The following is a 22552-nucleotide window of genomic DNA, read 5'->3' on the forward strand; positions in this document are numbered from 1 at the left end:
AGATCCCATACTCCAACATCATCGAGAAGAATCAAATATCATTGGATCATCTTTGGGCAGTCCTGTTTCAGAAGACTCAAAGGATGTTGAGGATTTGGTCAACTGTCATTAGGTAATTCTTACGAGACAGGTAGCTCAGGCAAAGAAACCACACTGTTAATTACAACATCTCCAAAGAAATAGGAGCAACTCCCAAGAGGCTTAATTCACCATTCCTTTGGCTTTTAAATAGCTACTGTGCTTAAGCCACATACAGTGTTGCTGCTATGACTTTTTACCTCCTTTAAATATACCATCTGAGGTTTAGTCTTAGGACAGTGTGTAGATGAACCGAGTATGGAGGTCTTAACTGATAGATCCCTGTGATTCGTGTTAATTGTCAGCAGGGAGTTTCATTCACTTCAGCTACTGAGAAAAGTTTACAATCACCAAAGCTTATCTACTCCATTTTAAAAGCAGTCATATTCATCTCTAAAGATCACACATGGCTCTATCCAGTCTCAGGTAGGCCTGTTCCTATTTCAGAGACTCCCATCAACGTGGCGTAGCGCTTACCAGTAACGCTCAGAAATGTTAAGTATCCTTAGTTTGAAAGGTGACCAGCATCCCATACAGAGACCTAGGAGGGGATTGTGTGGCCGCTACTTTTGGTTTACCCATTGCTGGCAGTGGGAGCTGATTCAGGCTGGGTACACGGAGAAGCATTATAAGAATTAAGAACATTCACTACAGGTTTTCTATTACTTTTAAAGGGAATATGGAAGAGAATAGCAACACAGCTCACCAGAAGCTAAGTAGAGTTTTTACCCCTTCAGAACCCACTGTTGTCAGTTTACAAAGTTAGCACTTTGAAGTAAAATTAAACTAAATGGGAAAGGAAGTAAGGTTGCCTACCCTATACTATGACTCTTACACGTTTTGCTATACAAACTACCGAGGAAATAGTTGAGGAAGGTGTCAGCATCTGCCCTTCACTTCAGTGCATTAGCTGGTGGGGTGCGACAACTTCTCCTTCTCAGGCAATTTAAAAAAACAAAATTTGCTTCTGTTATGAAAAGAAAGAAATCAAGAGTCATTCCTGTATTAGAGAAGATGAAGCCAAAATTAGCCTCTAGGGCTTTAATGAACATGACCCCTATAGAAAAGTCACAAAAAAAGAAAAAAAAAAAAACTTGTATAAATTATTTTATTTATTATTGTAATTAGATCTTCACAATCAAAGTTGTCTTTTCACCGTCTGTGTTTTGTTAATGTGAAATTGTAGTTATAAGCAAAAGTTGGTTGCCTCGGGAACAATAATTGTATATTCAGTTTAACAGAAATAAAAGAATATTTGTCTTAAAATGCAAGATCGTTACATAGCCTTTCGCCATGCACTTACATTATAAAAAAGTTTAATTTCAAAAGTGAAAATTGCTTGTGCCATTTGAGCTTTAAGGGTTGGAATGTTTAAGTGCAATACCACCTCCTTAAAGAAAAAGCAAAGCAATCTAGGATATGTCTCCCCTGCAAGAGGGAATTTTAGATTTACAATTAACATGAAAATCATGTATCAGACTTGTGCGGGAGATTCTTCAGCATAGCTTACCCAGCTCTGACTCACAGTCCTAATGTATAGCTTGGAAGAGACCTGGTAAGTGTTTCTCCTTGGCAGCCTCACCTCCCCACGTCATGGAAGTACAGGTTCGCACATACACATAACATGATGATAGAAAATAAGATATAGTAAATTAGATTTCTAAATTTCGGTTCTAAGTCTCCTTGTCGATACCAGTAGATCTAAAAGAAGAAGAATTAAATAAGAGTTTAAGTAATAGCCACTGGGCCTGGTATGAAAATTTTTAAATACAACTAATTTTTTCACCTGTGATGAATTTCATCCATATATACTTTCCCCCTGAGACAGTCTTTACGTTACTCTGCATTTCTGAAACTAACGTGGCCAGAATGTAATTTTTCTCTTTACAATTCCAGTAGTACCAGATTTCCACATCCAAGATCTTACTTATTCCTGCTTTCTCAGCTACCTTTGTTCTGTTCAAACCAGTGTCATCCAATCACTGACAAGCCATCCAAGAATGTATACCTTGTAGGTCTATTTTAAATGTATTTGAGTAAAAGGTACAGCTCTTTTAGGTACTGAAAAGGATGACAACTTTTAAATTCTTAATTACAGAGTCAGTAATTGCCAATACATTTTAAGTTTTCATACAAAACTAGATCATGTTAGTCACTCCTGGCTTTGGGCTGGGAGTGAGAAGCCATCTCTGGTAGCTTTGTTCCAAAGGCTCCAGAAGTAAGTAGATGGGCCAAATCTTCCTCAGATCAAAGGAGTAGAGCAGAATGAATTAATTAGATAAGTGCATTACAATGGCAACTGAGCCCTATGTGAGTCAGAACTATTGCTTTTAAGGGTTTATAGTTTTGGTTCTACCTCTCCTCAAGGGAAATAAAACAACAGCCAACTAACGAATGACTAAATCACTGGCAAATATCTAGGTGAGGATCTGTCACCGTCTTTGTTTCTTTACATAAAGGAAAATCATCTTTATGGTAAAACTGTACATTCTTGTGACAAGGATACAGCTGTAGCTTAAGATTTCCCAGGAGGTTCTTGGTGTTAATTACTTTCATTTGGGGAGATAAGCACAGAGATTAAAATAGACTAATTCTGTAGTTAGAAATAAATCCAGAAGGCTGTATCTCTTCCCTTTAGAGCAGTAATGGTATTTGCCAGGTCCTGCTGGGCCTGTAGTAGTCCTTGAGGGAAGACGGAATAGGTAAATTAAACCAAAGCTTTGGCCACCCAAGTCTTAACTCTTCTTCCCCTCCCCACACCCCCCCTTTGTTTTAAGCTTTCAAAGGAACAGTTTCCCTTTAGAATTAACAACTCCTGATTCCAACATCAAAAAACCTGCCAATTTAATACTGAGACTTCTGATATCCTTTGCAAGCAAGGTGGGGATGACTAACTAGATACACCCTTTCTTACAGACCCAAGGCTGGGAATCTGTCCTAGGCAGGCACTGCAACCTTCAGCCCTCAAGGATACTCAATTTAAATTCTAAATAGTACTCACAAGTATGCAGGCAGTAATACTACTCAAAGAGATGCAGACAGCAAAAAATATATTCAACGGTTTTGGAGGTAGTTGAGGGAAAACAAAAGCACTGATCAGCGTTACCTGTATGAAAAGAAATTGTGTCAGGCCTTGGGGTAATTACAACACTCCGTTAGACTGGAGTTTTAAGTGCTGTCCTATTATAAAATACTTCACATTGTACAATAGTACCTACCACCAGGTTTGTCTTCTGGAATGTTAATATTTAGTAAAGTATTTGTAATGTTACTTCTTTTAGTACTTCCTTTCTCTATCCTTTTCCTCTACTATCAAAGGAGACAAAACATCATAGAGCATAAAACTAGCTAAGCTCAAAATAACCTCTTGACAAAAAGATTAGAAAGCACTTAAACCTCATTCCCAGGATAGGACTCCACTGGGAAAAGTTCTAACCTTTGTTACGTTATTTTGAATACACCAACAAAAATTAAAACCAGAACGGTTTTTGCTGAACATTTTGGAAAATACTGAAAAAGGATTCTAATACACTGGAGTTCCGTTTCTACCACAGAGAAAGCATTATACTCATTCTTTTTATTAAGAAGTCAATGAAACGTCACTAAAATTCTCTTAGATTTAATGAAAATAGGATACAAAAACGCTATTTTCAGACTGCGGGAGCTGTCGCTTTATTTTACAACAGTAGCACCAAGCTACATTACACAGGATGAAAAATAATGACCAAATAATCTTTTTAAACCAAAGGATAATGAGTTTGCTTTAGGAACAAAATAAACTTAAGGGATTAGCGGAAATGGGGAGTTGTGGGTAGTATACAGGGGAATTGCTATGCCCCTGACAAGTTACAAATTTACTGAAGAAACATGGCAAACTCAGAAAAACTACTTACCTGATGTGTGCTATTTCATATACTCAACTGAGGGATAAGGGTGGAAATCTACGTATTCCTGTTGTCAACTGTAGTTTTATTCAAGCAGTATTAAATCTGAAAACTAGATTATGACAAGAATACTTCACAGGTTCACGTACTGGCCTCTTTCAAGTATTTTTTCTGAGTGTTAAACTGAACCACAATACTGAGGCTTTCAAAAAACTCTGGCTAAGAGCCTAGGTGAGACACAAAGTAAACATACTTACTAGAATCAGTAAGGATGTTAAGCTGCCAACAACTAAATTGATGATTCGATCCTGAAAGAGAAAAGCGTTTTTGAGCTCTATGATGGGACCCACGGCACTTCCAGAAAGGTACAGTTCTAGCCACTGGGGTGATTCTGAATTACGACACTACGGTCCTGCCCCTCTCCGAGCTTTACACATACACAGAACTGCCAGAAAGGCAAAGTGTACTGCGCCACCAGAGTGGAGAGGGTACTTCGGGAAGACACGGACCACTAATTAGAGAAGGTTTTCTGAACGGACACGATGCTTTTACACTATAGTCTTTTGAAGACTGGGAAGGACTTAATGGGGAAAGGACGCTTATAAATATTCCGTGTGCTGCTGGGAACAGTTTTAACAGAAGCAAAGGGACAAAGGCACTGGGATGGCCAGCCCAGGACCTTGGTGACAAGTATCAGGAATCAGACTGCAGATGATACGGAGTGCCAGGAGTTTGGGCCTACTTGTGTTACAACTTAGGTGTCCTTGTCTAATGTATTTAACAGAAGATGCTATGGCTGGAAGGGATCACACAATGCCAGGGCTGGAGGCAATCTCAGACGGTCTATGCCAGTGCTTTGCCAACTAAATTAACAAAAGCCTTTAATAACAAAATAATCCTTGGATTGAATGCAGAGCCTGGGGTCCTATCCACTGAGCCTTCGTGTCATTCCCATCCTTACTCCAACCAATTCCACAGAAAGATTTGGAAAACTTCTCATCTAATTCAATCCTTACTTTTTTTATAGATGAAGATAAATTTAGGTCCAGTGAGTATGGTTAAATTATTTGCTTAAAGGCCTACAGCAAGTGAGAAGCAACTTTTTAACAGGATTCCCAAATCAGGATCACTGGTTAGACAAAGGTTCAGCTGTAGGGACTCAAGTATTTTATATATATAAAACTAATATACTATTAGTAATATGTAATATACGTGTAATATATAGATTTGGTTGAGCTTAAGAGAACAAGGTCAGGATTAAGAAACTGTAAAGGCTATTGAGAATACCAAGTAGTCTTATTACGGAGAAGTCACAGAAGTCAGTAGTCTTAAAGATTGTTTTGGTAGCATCTGAGCAAGGAACAGCAGGATATGGAACATGAGTAGCCAGTATTCAAAAGCTGACAGATAGAAGGGCACAGGAAGGAACAAGCACAGAGCAGCAACTCAACACCCATTTCCGAGCTGTCTACATTTAAAGCTAAGAATCCTAAGTTAAGAGGCAAGCGAAGCTGAGGAAAAATGAAGGAAAGCCAGGTATTAAATTGGGTGTGCTTGATCTGACCAAGGACAAACCACTCTCTCCAGACCAAGGGCGCTGCAATTCACCTGTTATATAGGACAAAGGTAAGGACTCCAGCCACATCCTTAACTAACCTAGAAGGACTTGGAACAGATCTTGTCACCGCCTCGGCTAGAGAAGCCTGGCCAGCAGTACGCAGAGTCTGAAATTACAACCATTTGTGGGGAAAGAGACCCAGGGGCAAAAATCACTGATCGCCAAGTCACTTACTTCCACACTCAAGACAAATGTGTTTCTCAACCTAAGTAGTACAGTCTATTAATGGGAGCCCCATTATTTTTACCTGGTGAAAAAGGTTTAACTGAACTCTCTGGTCTATTCTGAGAATATCTGCTCTCATCTCTTTAGGAGTTCAGGGATTTGCTAAAGTTTACAAAGGTCTGCATACCTCACAACACCTCTCTTACCCATAGAAAGAAGACAGTGAAGAGGTTCAGGTGAGGTAGCCAAGAAGAATCACTTATCTCCAAACAGCACAGCAAGATGCCAACTAGGATCAGAGCAGGAGAAAAAGTAATCATAGTGAAGGGACAGTAACTATGCCAAGAGCTTCTGCATATCTTCTTTAAAAAAAAAAAAAAGTTCTGGGATGGAATGGTATCAGGACTATTTTACAGGTGGTAAAACAGGTTCTGGGAAACAGAATTTGCCCAAGGTCTCAATATCAGTTAGCGATGGAGACAGGATTCAATGCTGAGAGGGTAGATCCCGTTTACGCTTCTCACTGGAAGAGCAACTTAGAATGCTACTTCTGGTCTAGACAAAGAATCAAGTGGCAGGTGGCCCCTCGGCCCATTAGCAAACTACAATGGGGTGTCAGGAATGAAGAGTTCCTCAATTGAGTTTTTCATGTTGTTGTTAAACTTAGGTAAGCCTAACTGGTTTTATAGGTAAGCCTAACTGGTTTTAATCTTTCATGGTAAGATATCTAAACTTGAATGAAGACTCCTTGATTGCCTTCTAGACAGTTCACTGAATAGAATCCCAAGTCATCTTCATGAATATCGGTCATTCTATCATAATGCAGCCCTTCTGGGACTCCCAAGATGGAATGAACCATTTAGCATATGGTCAGGTGTTTCTCACAGGGTTTTCCTTCTCCAAGCCAACGACTTGGCTTCAGGCCTTCTGCTATCCAAGTAACCATGAATCCAGGCCAGAGATACAGCAGAGTTGACTTAGTAAGACCTCCCACTTTTAGGTGCTTCTAAAAGCTTGCTATGGGGAAGTCTGGGGGGCAGCCCAGCAGCATCGCCCTCCTGTGAGAAATGCAGAATCCTGGGCCTTGCCCGAGGACCTACTGAATCAATCTGCATTTTAACAAGATCTTCTGGCGATCTGCACTATTAAAATCTGAGAAACACTGCTCTATCAAGTCCAAACTAAACCATTTTAAATATTGAGAAGTTATTTAATAGAGAAGAGACCCTTTCCAGAGGTTACTTTGCTGGGCTCTAGCGTCTCTCCCACAGCTCCCAGTCTCCAAAGATAGAGCAATTGAAGCAAATAATTAAACAGCATTTCAAAGGTCAGTTTTCAAACTAATATGCACCAAATCATAATAAAGTACATGAAGATAATATTAATTTCTCATAAAACAGTCTCCTCCTCAGTTTTACTATTCCTGTTTCTGCCTACCAAAACTTCTCCCCTCCCAGACCTTTAGACCCTATACTGTGTTTTATTTTCACTCCCCAAGAAAGCTCGACAGGCTCAAAATCATCCTTGATCTTACTTGCAGAGGATAGGATAGGGAATTAGGACATCCTAGCACATGAACAGAGAAAATGTATAGTTCTGAGAGGCATTCTGCATATATTACCTTGTGAGTCATTTATTCATTTAAACATCGCCATTATATCTCAAAATGAAGAAAATTACTATATTCCAGATGCAAATACAACAATGAATAAACAGATTCTACCCTCCAGAAGTTGACACTGTCCAAAGCTCAAGAGAGCACTAAGGAGAAAGGAAGTAAGGTACCTTCGTCAGGTAGAGAATATAAGACAAAGTCAAACCTGAAAGAGGACTCGCAGATGAACAAAAAGGAAAGAAGGTGGTCCAGAGGGACCTTAACCAAGACCCCAGAGAAAACAAAAGCATGGCAAATGGAGGTAGCCCATAGTTGAGCCAGCTTCATTAGACCTGAGCAAAGGGGCTGGCATCAGCCTGAGCCCAAAGCAGTTGGGTCTCATTTTCCTTGGAAATGGGGAAGGAGAAAAATGATGGACGTATGTGCCAATGGCTTGTACCTGGGATGGTAGAAGGTAACCCTGTGACTCAAACAAGAAAACATGATCTCCATTTACCAATGGGTAACTAGCTTCAGTGAGACTTGTCTGTCAAGGTCATACGACCAGGTAATGGCCAAGTCCATCCAATGCTCTTTGCAAAATTCAAGCCAAAAGTCTAAGAATCCTTAGACTAATACTATATATGGATCCTGAAATGAGAGTTAAGAAACCAAGGTTCTCATCTCCTTTCTGCCACGGGCTAACCATGTGACTTTAAAAAGATCCCTTAACCCATTTGGGTCTATCATACCAGAGGACTGGGCTACATCGTTTCTGGGCCCTTCCTGCTTTAACTATTTATGGTTCTACGTTGTCAGCTTCAAATGGCACTTGGGCCAGAGTAGAAGTCCCACTCCCCAGCAGGCAAGAAGCAGAGAATCTTGGCAAATCTTGCCAATCTTGCCTTGTCAGTCATTAGCCAGCATCTTTATACAAGACAGAGACCCCCAAACACGTGTCAAATGCTCAGATGTTTCATGATGGCTCTGGAAGGAAACTGGCAGTAACATCCCAAATAAACAAAAACTGGCCTTTGCCGTCAGCAGCCAGGAAACATCCTGGTTCTAGACTGTTTGGAATGCAAACAAGTATTCCATTTCCAGAGCAATTTATTTTTTGCCGACTTCCAAAATGGATTGAAGGGCTTGTGCTACTGTAGTAAAACCCCACCTCATTTAAGGAACAACAAAAAGAGCAAGGCAAAATTTCTAAAGGGGCTTGGGGAGTGGAGTGAGAGGACAGACAAAAAAACGGGACTAAAGAAAACTTTTCTGATTTAAGCTCAAGTGTTAGTACTAAGACTGCTGGGTAAATGGGGAATGCAGTAGGGTGTAAAACTGCTGGCTGATGAAGCACGCTGGGTCAATAGGAGAGGCAAACTTTGGTTGCATGGGTCTTTGAAATACAGGGACACAGGAAACACAGCTACTTCACACATAATCGTCTCTTATATTGACCCGTAAGTAGAAATGAAGGCACAGTGTTCTCAAAAGTGAGCTGTGGGGTGGGAGGTGGGATGGCTAACATGCCACACTCCCAATTTCAATGCTCACCCTTCAGAGCTCAACTCAGACATCCAAGTCCGCTGTAAATCCTTTCTGGACACCATCCTCAGGCCCCTTCCCCTCAGGATGAGATGCTCTTATCTCAGGACTCCGATCACGCTGCCCAGACTTGACGCTTACTGCACTGAATTAGAACATACTGCCCATCTCCTCCATTAGGACTGGCAGTCAGTTTACGGCAAGGCAGGCAGCCTTCTTGTCTCCCTTCCCTGCAGCCTGGCACACAGGTGATGCTCTATGAATGCTCGTTCAGTCAGAGAATCCTAAGAAGCGGCCAACAGCATTACTCTTAGAGGGCCTCTCGCCAACAGAGGCTCCTCTCATCACTGATCTGGGGCCTGGCTGCTGAGAAATCTCAGCTCCCAGGCAGAACAGCGCGTGGCCTCACCGTTCCGAGATGGACACAGCACTGCCCAGCAGAAGCTATGGCCTGGTCCTGCAGCCTAGAAGGTCACGTTTCTGCCAGCCACGGAGGCCCGACACGCAACTGGTGCCTCCCAGGCTAGGTTCCATTAATTCCATGGAAATATCTAATCAACCTGAGTCCAGGTTTCCCTACCTGAGTACAAGCCCAATTACTCACTTTCAGCAGGAGCAGGACCAAGCACTGGTTTCAGAGGCACAACAGCAACTCCTGCTGAGGAATTCATCCTTCAGCGATGCTGCTTGGCAGTCCCAGGGAGACGGAAAGGAAAACAAAGAAAGCTCTGCGCAGGACAGAAAACCCCTCTGGGGTGGGCGCAAGGGCTGGGGTAAGACTGAGAATTCCACTTTAAGCGTTGCCTGTAATTTTGTGACTCCATAAAATCCTTCGCCTCCAACACCATCACAGGTAGCCTGGCAGACCCGCAGCCTCCCGCTAAACGTTCTCCAAGTCTGTCCTCATACCCACCCTCACAAGTCCTGTGAGCCATCCCACCCCCTGAAACCTGTTCCGTGGGAGCCAACAGCTTTGTGGGCTGCAGAGTTCTCCCACACCCTGGATTTCCCCTGCTTCCTCTGTCTGCGAACACTGTCCCCAAGACAGCCGTGTCACCCATGTACTCACCCCAGGTTCACAGCCGAGGGGTGGGGTGCAGGGCATACCCTACTCTGGGCCAGATGGAGTCAGCAGCCTCAGTCAAACCCTCTGCTATGGTCTCAGTGTTTGTGTCCCGCGTTCTCACCTTCATATCCTACTGCCCACTGTGACACTATTAAGAGGCGGGGTCTTTGGGACATAATTAGGCCACAAGGGTAGAGCCCCCAGGGATGGGGCTGGTGCCCATATGAGAGACTCCTTGTGCCATGTGAGGGTACAAACACGAGCTACCACCCGGCAGAGGACCTTCCTCCAACCATGCTGGCAACCTGACCTCGGACTTCCAGCCTCCAGAATGGAGAGCAAAAAAGGTTTGTTGTTTATAAAATCACCTAGTCCTTGGTCTGTGGTATTTTGTTCTAGCAGCTCAAATGAACTAAAGCATCCTCTTTAAAACCTAGATCCCTGGCAACATCCAGTCAACTTCTTCCCCCTCTTCCCAGTTCCTCGATCATTTCTGCACCTGCTTTTGCCAAATCTGTATCCCTGCAACGTTCTGCTCTACCGCCCTTCAATCTGGTCTTCACCCACATCCACGGTCTAGATCATTCCCCATCTGTTACACCAAAGCTCTAACCTGAGGGCCTCCCTACCAATCTCAGACCATGGAGTCAGCGGTTTCAGCTGTGCACGGAAGATTCCCCAGTGGATCTGTTCATCTGCTGTTGATATTTTGAAAACCCAGTGCTGAGTCACCCCTCCCCCAAACCCTCGACTACTTCTATGTTCCGGTGCTAAGCCTCGCCATGAAACCTTCCTACTGTCCTAACCCCACCTGCCAGTTTATGCGTCCGTCTCCCCCTTCCCCCTGTAAGGTCTGGGAGCTTGAGGGCCACGTCTTCGTTGTTCACTGTCAGACTGCGGGCCACTCACTACACACGGCTGCATGCCTGCAGTCCAGCCCCCTGCTTCGCCCTCCCAGCTGAGCATCCTGGCACCAGCCCACAGCACCCCACTGGCAGGAGCACTTTGCTCTAATTCAGACAAAGCCAAGCCACGTGGCTGAGGAAGCTGCCACTGCCCAGAGCAGACAGAACCTTCTTGTTTGTACAAAGGTGCCACCAAATTGGGGGGTAGCACTAGTCATGCTGACCACAGTGCCCAGCATAGATTAGATGCCCAAATATTAGCTCAAAGACAGACTAACTGAGCTGACTGCAAATTCCTGTTGTCAGCTGAGCCTTCACTGTCCTTCCATGGCCTTCCGAGATGACAGTCCCTGAGTCTCTCCAGAACGGGGTGTGCAGGTCCATCTCAACTCAGCTTCCTCATCCCACTCTTGCAGACTGTTTATCAGCAGACATCCTTTAAAAAAAGATGCCAAGAGGAAAACTCCTCCTCCTCCTGTTTCCATTCTTTCCAAGCTGAACAGAACCAGAAGGTGACCTGCTTCTCTGCCAATCCTGCACCCAGTCCCCAGCTCAATTAACTCTCTCCCTCATCATCTTTATGTTGAAGCTCTCCCTTGTGGAGTCCATCTCGAGCACAGAAAGCTCAATTCCCTCCAGCATCAGAAGAACCTTCCATCCATACCGCCTCCCATTTTGACGTTAGGCATTCATTTTCCACTCATCTTACATGCCAAGTGTTAGGAAGTTTTGAAGAAAATAAAACTGGGTAAATGAAGAGTGGCCAGGGTGGAAATGGGGGCTATCTGTAAAAAGAGGCCCAGGAATCCTTCTTGAGGATGTAACCTAAGGAATGAGACATTCAAGGATCTGGGAGAAGGGTACTGCCAACAAGCCACTGCAGCAAGTGCAAAGGCCCTGAAGCAGGAGTAAGCTTAGGAAATGGATTAAGGAGACAAAAGGGGGTGGGGGTGGGGAAACCTGAGTAGCTCAGTTGGTTAAGCATCTGCCTCAGCTCAGGTCATGATCCCAGGGCCCCACATCAGGCTCCCTGCTCAGTGGGAAGTCTGCTTCTCCCTCTGCCTCTGCCACTCCACCTGCTTGTGCTCTCTGACAAATAAATAAAATCTTTAAAAAAATCTAATTAAAATTAAAATAAATAAAAGGCCAGGATGGCTAAAGCTCAATAAGAGAGAGGGAAGAAAAGGGATTGTTTAATGCCTTTCTATCTTCCCTGCAGTACATACATGCTCCATAAGAGATCGACAACTCCGCACACACAGCACACTTCCTCAGACACAGTTATGGTTAGTAAGTGAATACAAGAATACAGGCACGCACAAGCAACAACCTACAGCCTCCGCAAGAACTCACACTCCCCAGCACAGCATTCGAGGCTCTCTGCCCAGCCCATTCCCAGCAAGCTCTCGAGTCCAGTCACAGTGGCACCCAGAGTTCCTTCACCATTTCCTGTACTTTCCTGCTCCCACCCCTTTGACACAGGCAGGACCTCCTGCTGGGGATTCCCCATCACCTCCTCCTGTCAAAAATCTTACTTCTGCTTCAAGGTCCAAGACTAAAAAGCACTCTGATCTGGTGCCCAGAATAGAAGTTTCTCTTTCTTCAGGCTCCCAGAACTTTGCTCATCCCTTCATTAAAGGCCTCAATCGCATTCTAAATCCAGAACTTATCCTCCATAACCCACAAGAGCTTCAGGTCACTGAAGACAGTGATTATCGTCTCTGGTGAGGCAGAGAGAAGACCGTCCATTCAGCACGTAGGAAATGTCCAAAGGGCACCACTTCCTACCATTGTTAACCTGACTGAGTGAGTCAGACCCTTGAGCCACATCCTACAATTTTGTGTCAAAAGTTTTTGCATTCTCAAACTAAACCAATGCCATAAATAAATGTCAATTCTCAGAAATGATTTTCCTTTTACTTCTTCCAAATCGCAGTGGAAATCTTGTCAGGAAAGCTCTGGAAATAGCACAGATGTCCCAAGAGGCAGCCCTGTGGGTATAAACCTACCGAGGGGGTGTAAAATGTGGGAGGTTGGGGCCCAGCTGAAGCAAGAACTCTCACGCCTTGTCAGTGGGTTAACACGGCTCCCCCAGAGCTACACAGCCCTAAGTAGGAGCCTGCCCTCACACTGTAATCTGGGGCAAATCCAGGGACAGCTTTCAATAGTGAATTTGATCCTAGGTGCTGCTCTTCTGAGACATCCCAAAGGACTCCCAAAGAAGCACCAGACTGGGAATGGCGCCAGGAGCAGAGGCAGTGTGAGAAGGTAGTCACGAGGATGCAGGCGCATGCACACTTTACAACCCCCCCCCCAGCCCCCTCTCAAATGCACCATGACCACCACTGCCACATGTCCATCTGAACACCAACCCCCCGTCTCGATCTGGAGAAAGTACATGCACAGGCATTTTGAAAGGGTTCCCTTATTTCACACACTCACATTTTGAAGCAGCTTTCATTTGTGAATAATTTTGTAATTCCATCCTACCTGATTCTCTTTCTCAGAGATACATGAACTTGAAATATGTTAATTTCATTAAAGCACGACCTATGCAAATCAGATCACAGTGAAAATAGAAAACAAATCTACCCCTCAAGTTTAAGGGGCAAAATAATCCCTAGAATCCCACAGGAAGGGGCCGTGACCTCCTGAGGGTCACAGAGACGTGGAAGTGGAAGATTACAAGAGTAGAAGCCCGACAGACGGGACGGATTTATTCTGCCATATGCCGGCCTGTGGCCTTCGAGGAATCATTCAACTTTAAGCCTAGATTGCATATTCGCACAATGGTCGAACATGTGGGGCTGCTGTAAGGACTTGGAGGTACTATCTGTAAAGCCTCTAGAACAGTGACATTTACCAGAGAGCCGGTAAACGGCTGCTAATATGGTATTACTATTATTTCTACATCTAATGGGGCATTTTACCAATGAGAGGTTGGGTCCTCAGAGATGAGGAGAGTACAGACGGACCATACCCTGGCACCAGTTTCTAAGTCAGCCCCAATTTCAAACGCATTCCATCATTTCCAAAGGGACACTCAAGTCTGTCAACCCACTCGATCCTCGAGCAGCTCAAAAAACGTAATTATACATCTACATGCACCATAAACTGACCCTCAGAGGAAAAAACAACCCTTTTCAGCAGACCTAGCCTACCACCCCAGACCTGCAAAAACCCCACGTGTGGAGAGGACCACTCAGCAGGCCGGAGAGCTTCTGAGAGGCCAACCTCAGTTTAAGTTTTCTGTACAATACGGTATCAGGTTTACTGCCTGCCCCTCTGCTGACACACAGCAAGCACAGGGTCGCGGGAGGCCGTCAGCAGCAGGAGGGCCTCCTACCCTCAAGGAGCTGACACTCGGGGTCAGGAAGGCAAGATGTAGACAAATCCCTCACTTCACAAGGAGTAAGTGCCTGGGGGGCACCTCCGAGGGCCAGGCTCATTTAAGGGCAGCATGGTTGCAGCCTGGGTTTTAAGGAATTTTTTTTTTTAAAGATTTTATTTATTTATTCGACAGAGATAGAGCCAGGGAGAGAGGGAACACAGCAGGGGGAGTGGGAGAGGAAGAAGCAGGCTCATAGAGGAAGAGCCTGATGTGAGGCTCGATCCCACAACGCCAGGATCACACCCTGAGCCGAAGGCAGACGCTTAACTGCTGTGCCACCCAGGCGCCCCTTAAGGAATGTTCTAGGGTGGGGATTTAGACTGAACGGGATTCAGATTTTGGAGAAGAGACAGCACTGGATCCAGGGAATAGGATTCTTTATTCACTTAAACCTTTACAAGGTTCTTCCTCTATAAAAACTTCAGGGGCTGCACACAGACACATTCCTTCACCACCCTGCAAAAATTATTAACCCTGTCCTTTTATTCTTTTTCCTGAAGTTAATTACAGAGACCAGGGGTGGCATGCCTGCTGAAATGTCTGTCTTGCAGAACGGGTTAACATGTAATGAACCAGGACCTGGCTACCACCAGGGTGGGGAAGATAGCACATAATAACCTCAAGAAGTTTCAAGACCCCCTGGAGAAGTTTCAAGTTCACCCAGGTCCTGCTCTAACTGCCACGTACTTTGCTAATCATAGATCAGCCATTCCTAAGTTCCACAGGGCAACTCAGATAGGGCAATGCTCTCCCCTGCCTTCTTGTGGGGTGCCCTTCTGATAGCACAGCCTTCTCTGCTTCAAACCCGGTGACTCAGAGACTGGCTTACTGCGCATCACGAGTCTGATGTCAGGGTTCGGCAAGAACGCTACGGAAAGGTAAACAGCATTTGCCAAGAGCAGGAGGCAGCTAAAGGAAAGAGGTTGGTGGAGAGTGCCAGCCTGCACTGGGCTTCCACAAAGCATGGGTAAGACCAAGGGAATCGGCCCTCGATTCAGGAGCACCCTCTGAGGGGCTTCCTAAAATTACAAATGCCTGAGCCCAACTTGCAGAGATCCCCAGTCCTTTGGTTTGGGGATGGGAGAGAGCAAACTTACTATAGTAAGAAAGAAAAAAGGTGTGGCAGGGATCCTCCTCGAATATCTCCAGCACAAGAAATCCCAACTCAAAGTGGTTTGTCGGTGGATGAGAGGCAAGGGGCCAGCTGATCTGGTACCCTGGGCTACCAGCTCCCCTTGGAGGGAGACAGGAGTTGGGCTCAGAGGCTCACCCAGAAGCTGTAGCACGAGGAAAGAAGCTAGAAGCCTGCACCCCTCAGAGTAAAGACTGGCCTTCTAGGCAGAGGGAGGGGCGGCAGGCAGACAAAATCTTAATCACAGCTTTGTTATGAAGTAAGCGGCAACCCTTAAACTGCCACCCCCCACAAAAAGCACAAAGTAGCACTCTCATTTTACACTATCATCTGCAGAAGCTAAATGCCCCAAGTTGGAATGGCTTTCATTGGAGTACAGGCCATAAAAGACCTTTGTTCCCCCCACCAATCTTGTTTGTTTTGTTTACGGGAAGAAGAGGGAAGGATGCAGGAAGAATACTTTCCTACATGGACCTTTTGCCTTTGGAACCAAAGATCTGAGCCTCGGGGCCAGTAACGTATGCCCTATACAGACCCCACCACCCCACCCCCACATTAGTGGAGTTCAGTGTATGTACCGTCACCAAAGTCACTCACTTCCTTAGATCATATGCAGGTATGAATGGAGGGGCAACCATGGTCACCGCCCACCTTAAAAGATGCATCACTCATTTTTGGAACCAGTGACAAATCAACGGAGCAGGCTGGTCCAGAAAGCAGTTTATATTACCTTCCACCAGGGGTAGCGTTCCTGCTTTCCCACTTGTGCTAGCTATGGGGTGTGGGTTTGCCTTCTTCCTGGAGAGAACCATCTTCTCCCTCCCATCTCAGGTTCATCCATCTGGACTGGATGAAACTGATCTCAGATGACTGGGCAGGCGGCCAGAAAACCAGAAGAACATGGACTTCAGGCCCTGAGGTTAACTTAGGGTGCCTCCATTACTTAGAAAGATGGCCCCAACTATGTGCGTTCCTAAAGCAAACTTTTAAAGGTAGCCACGGACAAGAGGGGGATTTTCTCCAGTTTTAGTTCACAGTAGGGTAGGGAAGAGAGGAGCAAAGGAAGAGGCTTCCTACAGTAACAGTTTCCAAAGGGTGTCCTGTAGAAATCAGTCTCACAAATGCTCCCGTGGGGGAGGGAAGAACCCCATAACTCATCATGCCCGTCCAAAAAGGCTACCTTATCAACAGTCCACAAGTACTACCTACCCACCCTCTCCAAACACAGTCCCAGTGAAAATCAACATATTAAAGGTTCTAACAAGTCTCCCCAAAGATAACAATTTTGTGAAAGTGACCATGGAGACACCGGAACTAAGAACTCACCTGCTTCAGTGCTGTCCAGTAAGGCAGTACCAGCTGTTTGTGATTACTGAGCACTGGGAATGTGCTCATCCAAATGGACACGGGCTCCAAGTGAAAAATACACGCGGGATGTCCAAGGCTTAGTCCAGAAATGTAAAAATATCTCTGCTTTTTATATGGATTATACATGCAAATGTATTTTTGGTAGGAAATTAAACAAAATGTATTGAAATTAATTTCACCTGCTTATATTTTAGTATGGTTACCAGAACATTTAAAATCACGTATGTGGCTCACATTGTGTTTCTACTGGCTCGTGCCCCTTTAGAAACACGAAGCTAGAGTTGGCAACCACAGATACATCCATATTGGCAAATGCGCCACATTTGTTTTTTTCCCTTTGACAAATGTACGTAAGTCCATCCCAGACTTTGGGAATGGATCAAAACAGCTGAAAACAACATTCTGACCAGGATGCATAAGCTAGCCCACCTAGCAACACGTAATTCCAAAGGAATGATGGATAGGTTTCCTTTTTCATCTATTATCCCTGAGATATTTATGTAAGGACAGCATGGTTTCACTTTGCCTTTCCCTCCAAGGCTCTATCTGAGAAGGTATTCGTAAGTATCATGCTGAAGTCTGAATATGTTTAGAGTTCGGTAAATGAAGAAAAAATGTGCATCCCATACAGGTGAAGACAAAAGTTACTACAGGGGCACCTGGGTGGCTCAGTCGTTAAGCGTCTGCCTTCGGCTCAGGACGTGATCCTGGGGTCCTGGGATCGAGCCCAACATCAGGCTCCTCTGCTGGGAGCCTGCTTCTTCCTCTCCCACTCTCCCTGCTTGTGTTCCCTCTCTCACTGGCTCTCTCTCTCTCTGTCAAATAAATAAATAAAATCTTAAAAAAAAAAAAAAAGTTACTACAGAGACTCCCCCACGAGGAAGCAGCTGCAGGCCCACTGGGTTACATATCTTCTGTCCTATAGTAGACTCTGGTACCTTTCACCCACTCCAAGACTTTGGATGAACCCTTTCACCCATTTCCTGGGACTGGGTAACTGGTATGTGAACGTCTACACTGCTTTTCAAAGTATGCACTCAGACTGCATCATTTACTGTCTACTATCCTCGTCAACTCCTGAAAGGGAGTTGTTAAAACATTACCAGGGAAGAACTAGTAGTGTGACCCTACAAGGAGCCTGCTTTGTGGATGAGCTTTCTTAGTTATAAAATCGAAGTCACAATGCCCACCTTACAAAGGAGCTGGATGAGCAAACAGGGGAAAGCCCGAATGCCTAGCATGCTGCCTGGCACTGAGGAAAAGCAACCCCCCTGGAGATTCTGCTCTGTTCTGTGGGCTTTCAGTCATCTTTTTGCCCTAGAGGTAGACACTGGACCCAAAGCTCTCGACTAAAAATTGAGAGGCTAAAATAAATAAATAAATAAAGATAAAAATAAAATAAAACTGAGGGGCTATATATGGTCAGTTGCTGTATGACAAACAAGATTACTGAAAGTTCAGAGCATCTAACAGACTATGACAGGAAGTGGGCTTTCCCCTTTCTGGGTTTTTCTCCTCAGAAATGGTAGCTCATTAATACTAAGTTTCATGGCCAAGTGGCTTTTGTGTCCAGTTCCCTGGCATCTGAAGGAGAGCAGGCTAGGAATACCTGCACAGAGGGGCCAGTGAAGGGTTTCTCTGGGTCCCCAGGGATCCGGCCCGCTCTGGCAATGACTGCTCTCCACACCAGTTGCTCCCCGGCAACTTGTCCTCCCAGTTCCTGTGCCTGGCCCACTTCGGATCCTCCTATAGAATCATTTGCTGTCATTAAAGACCTAGGTCTCTCCTTCAGACCTGACACCTCAATCTGTAAGACAGAGGACGTTTTCTCCCATTCTCAGACCAATGGTCTCTTTCCTTTCTCAGTTCTGGATAATTTCTCTATGTCCAATCATTCTGTCAGCCTCACAGAGGGAACTAAAGGTTGATATGTGGAGCTGTACCTTATTCTTAGTCTCTGAGTAGCTCAATCTACTGTTACAATGCCCTAAATTACCTAAGTAATGCCAGGCCTATATACCCTTGGACTAAATAAGTATGCAACAAAGAGAGAAACATTTCAAACAGTCAAGTTCTTGGATGGATTTCAAACTGATCATAGGCAATAGAAAACTTACAGTGATTGACTGTTTAGGCCCAAGCAAGTCAGAAAACATCAGTATTTCCCAGTGTCTCTGTAAATCAAGTCCATTTTAAACTCATCTACCTCAGTGTTAAGGGGCTGTGGGGCTTAAAGGAGGTCACAAGTCTACATCACCCAGAACCCCAATCTGTGCACCAAGGTCTGTGACGGAGACACTGAACCTCTTAGCTCTTGGGACAACTGGACAGTAAGGTGCCCTTGGTCCAACACCTTCACGCAACCAAGTTGCCTCTGCTCTCCAAGCCCCAAATCCTCTTCTTGTTAAACCCTAATTTAGGGGCATTCATATGTGCAAGCCCAAGGCTACCAGAAACTCTGAATGGAAAAGCCGTCTAAGATCTTCCCCAAGCTTCCCAAACAAAAGTGACCAGTTTCTCCTGTGTCCCCCAACACGCCCTCTCTATGCCCCGTCATAACACAAATCCAATGCATCACATCTGTTTCCCTATTTCGCCCACCAAACTGTGCTCCTTGGACACCGAGGGCCTATCACATAATATTTAATAATAGTAGAAATAGGAACGTCTAATCAACTAGAATCATGCTTCTCAAACTATGTGCAATATGAACCTGGATTATGCAAAGTCACAAAATAAATAAGGTGCATCTTCCTAGAGACCAAGCTTAAAACATTTTCTTAAAATACTCCAAGAAAGAAGAATACCCACAGAGTTTAAAAAATCCAGTACTAGTTCTGTAGAAGACTGGCAGCTTCCAAACCCACCCTGCCAGGTGTACAATTTCCCATCCTGTCAGAGATCCCCCCCACCAAAGCTGAAAAACCCAATAAGTTCTAGATTCCACATGTGCCCTACTTTTTGAGAGGCTTGAAAGGACTTTGTCACCTCTCTCCCCGTCCCTCTGCCCTTCTGCTTGTGCACTCCTGCACTATCTCTAAAATAAATAAATCTTAGGGGAAGAAAAAAAAAAAAGGACTTTGTCAGGGATCAAAGGTCACCAATACCACTATCTAGGTGAAAAAAAAAAAAAAAACATAGGCTCATCTTGCCAAAATGACTCAAAATTAAAGCGGAAGACAGGAAAAGAGCTCTCTTCAATTACTGGCCCAGAACATCACATGATAAAGCCTGTAAGAAGGCATTACACTTTTTAAAAGCCTAAAATAAGGTACTACAGCTTGTTTAGGTCAGCAGACCCTTTGAGCGCTTCCCGGAAAGGAGCGCCGTCAAAGAAAGCCTCCTATCAAGCCTCTTTGCTTGGCTGCCTCAGCCGTAAACCCTTAATGGTTCCAGATAAATACTCATGAGAAGCACCTCTCTGGGGTTCTTTCTTGCGGAAGGTTTAGTTGCACACCTGAAGCCTCTTGAAGGTTGGCACTCCAGCTCCACCTCCCGTCCCGAAAAGGGCTTCCGTACTCCCCTGAAGGGCCCCCAACAGCCCAGAACTTTCTAAACTTTTCTCCACCTCCGCCTTCAGGGCTCCGGGGCCAACCCTGTCCCAAAGGAAAAGCCGAGTGGCAGGACAAACATCTTAAGAGGCAAGCAGGACTGAAGAACCAGCTCTTTCCTACAAGCACCTTCAGGGCCGCAGGCCAGGGCTCCGGGCGGGAGGGCAGACACACATCCCCAACCCCGAATCCAGGTCCGCGCTCACCTTGGCCGACGTCTCTCCGAACAGAGGTCTGTTGTCCAGGCCACTGGTGCCATAGGTCCTAGTAGAAAAGTCCTCCATTTTAGGGTTTCTTCACTCTCCCACGCCACTCAAACCTGAGCCAGCATTACCTCCCGAAGTGTCAGGTCCACGAATGCCCAAGCCGCGTATTCACCGAGAGCTCATGGCCGAAAGCCGAGGTGGGTCGGGACGTCCCCGCGGTGGCGGCGGGTGGGCGCTCAGGCCCGGGGAACGCGGCCGCTCCGCCCAAGGCCCGCTGCCCTCCTCATAGCGAGCAACTGCTGCAGGAAGTGAAAGGAAACAGGCACCGCGTGGCCGACTCTCCTCGGGACGCCCCGCCCGCGCGGCTCCCACTTCCCCAAATCTCAGCGCTCAGCCCCATCGGGCCCGAGGCTGCAAGGTCCGCGGGGCTGCTGCAGCGCGCACAGCAAATCCGCGGCCGCGCGCTCCCGGGGGTACCCACGTTCCCACCCCTCCCCACCGCATTTCTTTACGCTATCGTTTCCCAACTTTCTCAATATTCCGTTGAGCACCAATACCTCCACGCTCGAGGAGGAGCGGGGTTCCAGTGAAGAACTCATTACAAGCCCCTCTCCAAGCTCTCAGCACCTCTCCACCCCTCCAGTTCTGGAGCGGCGGGAAAAATGAAGTTGCCCAAGCCCAGCGCTCCGCGGGCCTCTCCCCCAGCACTGCAGCTGCAGGTCGCAGTCGCAGCCGCGCCAGGCACCTCGAATCCCTTTCGTTTGCCGCATCTACCCGCGCACCGTCGCGCTTTCCGCAGCTCCCTTCGGCTCTCTCCTGCGGGAGCCGCGGCTGGAGCACCCGCCCGGGCTGAGCGAGCAAGAGAAAATCCCGCCTCGGTCGCGCACAGATTGGCCACCCTCCCGGGCACCGCCCCGCGACCGCAGGCCAAACCTCGGCGTCCCCTGCCGCCCTCGAGCTGGGGAGTCCTGGCCGCGCCGGGGTCCGCTGCTCCCGGGCGCACACACCCGCCGGGATTCCGAGCCAAGACTCCGGGGCGCGGGCGAGACCGCACGGAGAAGAAAGAAACCTTCCGGGCTGGCGGAGAGCGGGCTCGAGGGCCAAGCGCCGGGCTGCGGATCCCGTCCGCTCAGCTCCCCCGGCCGGGACCCGCGCCCTCTGTCGCAAACCGACTTGGCCCGCCCAGGCGACGTCACCGCCGGGGCAGCCAATCCCGAGGGCCGAGGAGCCGCATTGGCTGCGGAGCTTTATTTCTGGAGGTGCCACTTCATTCCCGCTGGGGCGGCCAATCTCCCTGGCTGCACGTTTCTCAGCCTCTTAGTAATTAGCGTCTGCGCAAGCCACGTGGGTAAAGAACCTCTCTGAAGATAGCTTTGCATTCGGCTGAAAACACCTTTAAAACAACCAGCCTGTTTTAACCATCCCAGTCTTTGCACTACTAGGACGCAACGGGGGACACTGATAAATTTGGTTTATGGTTGTTTGTATGTTAGTCTTGTTTTGTTCTGTGATAGGGATCCTATGGCGTTTAAAGAAACAGCTGGGACGTGACACTTGCAAGGTACTTCTTTGACTTGCACACTCATGCTGTCAGTGATTGTGCTGACTAAGCACATTTGCAGCCACAGAGAACACTACAGCATAGGGAACTGGAGGTGGACAGGCCTTATAGGCAACATAGTGTCACCGTATTTGGAGTCACAAGTATTAGGGAACAAACGCAACCACGTTACGTTGGCAGGACACTGCAGCTCCGAGGTTGAAGAGAGCTCTGAAAATGTTTGTATGCAGGGAGAACCCTCGTTAGAACGCTGTAGCCATGTAATGTTTAAAGCCCAAGCAAAGATTCCTGGTGACCTTTCGGCGGTTAGGTCAAGGGATTAGGACGGGGGATGGATTAAGAACCACAAATCCATTGATTTGAAATTTGCAACACTGAGTAGAGGAGCTGTGGTACATATCTAATCTACCAGTTATGTATTTCATAAATGATCTTTTTTTGCAGGACTTTTTGTTTTAACAGGAATGCTACACAACCCTGCACCCAGT

The 22552-nt window shown here is 46.2% G+C and overlaps 2 protein-coding genes across 5 annotated transcripts in view; one reads left to right on the forward strand and one right to left on the reverse strand.

Moving 5' to 3' along the window:
• Nucleotides 1-1346, forward strand: part of DMTF1 (cyclin D binding myb like transcription factor 1) — a 44536-nt gene extending 43190 nt beyond the window's left edge. For all 3 annotated transcript variants that reach the window (XM_011236858.3, XM_011236861.3, XM_034667236.1), the window contains one exon: nt 3-1346. In XM_011236858.3, coding sequence (XP_011235160.1) covers nt 3-112 — 110 coding nt within the window. In that variant the 3' untranslated portion in view covers nt 113-1346. The remainder of the gene's footprint in view (nt 1-2) is intronic.
• TMEM243 (transmembrane protein 243) lies at nt 1142-21678 on the reverse strand. Of its 2 annotated transcripts, none has more exons than XM_011236835.3 (5): nt 21437-21678; nt 20504-20802; nt 4220-4270; nt 3080-3184; nt 1142-1779 (listed from the first exon to the last, which is right to left on the reverse strand). In XM_011236835.3, the coding sequence occupies exons 2-5, from the start codon at nt 20579-20581 to the stop codon at nt 1657-1659; spliced, it is 357 nt and encodes a 118-aa protein (XP_011235137.1). In that variant the 5' UTR covers nt 20582-20802; nt 21437-21678; the 3' UTR covers nt 1142-1656. The 2 variants fall into 2 exon arrangements, with proteins under 2 accessions (XP_011235137.1, XP_019665518.1); XM_019809959.2 differs by lacking the exon at nt 21437-21678 and adding an exon at nt 21061-21416.
• Between the last annotated feature and the right edge of the window lie 874 nt (nt 21679-22552).

The sequence above is a fragment of the Ailuropoda melanoleuca genome, chromosome 1 (assembly GCF_002007445.2).
Source record: "Ailuropoda melanoleuca isolate Jingjing chromosome 1, ASM200744v2, whole genome shotgun sequence".
In the NCBI taxonomy this organism is placed as follows: domain Eukaryota; kingdom Metazoa; phylum Chordata; class Mammalia; order Carnivora; family Ursidae; genus Ailuropoda; species Ailuropoda melanoleuca.

Coding starts and splice junctions, on each gene's coding strand:
- TMEM243 (XM_011236835.3), bottom strand. CDS start 20,581: ATGGAGGACTTTTCTACTAGGACCTATGGCACCAGTGGCCTGGACAAC. Junction 3,185..4,219: donor TAACATCCTTACTGATTCTA/GTAAGTATGTTT, acceptor CTTTTCATACAG/GTAACGCTGATCAGTGCTTT. Junction 1,780..3,079: donor GTATTACTGCCTGCATACTT/GTGAGTACTATT, acceptor TTCTTCTTTTAG/ATCTACTGGTATCGACAAGG.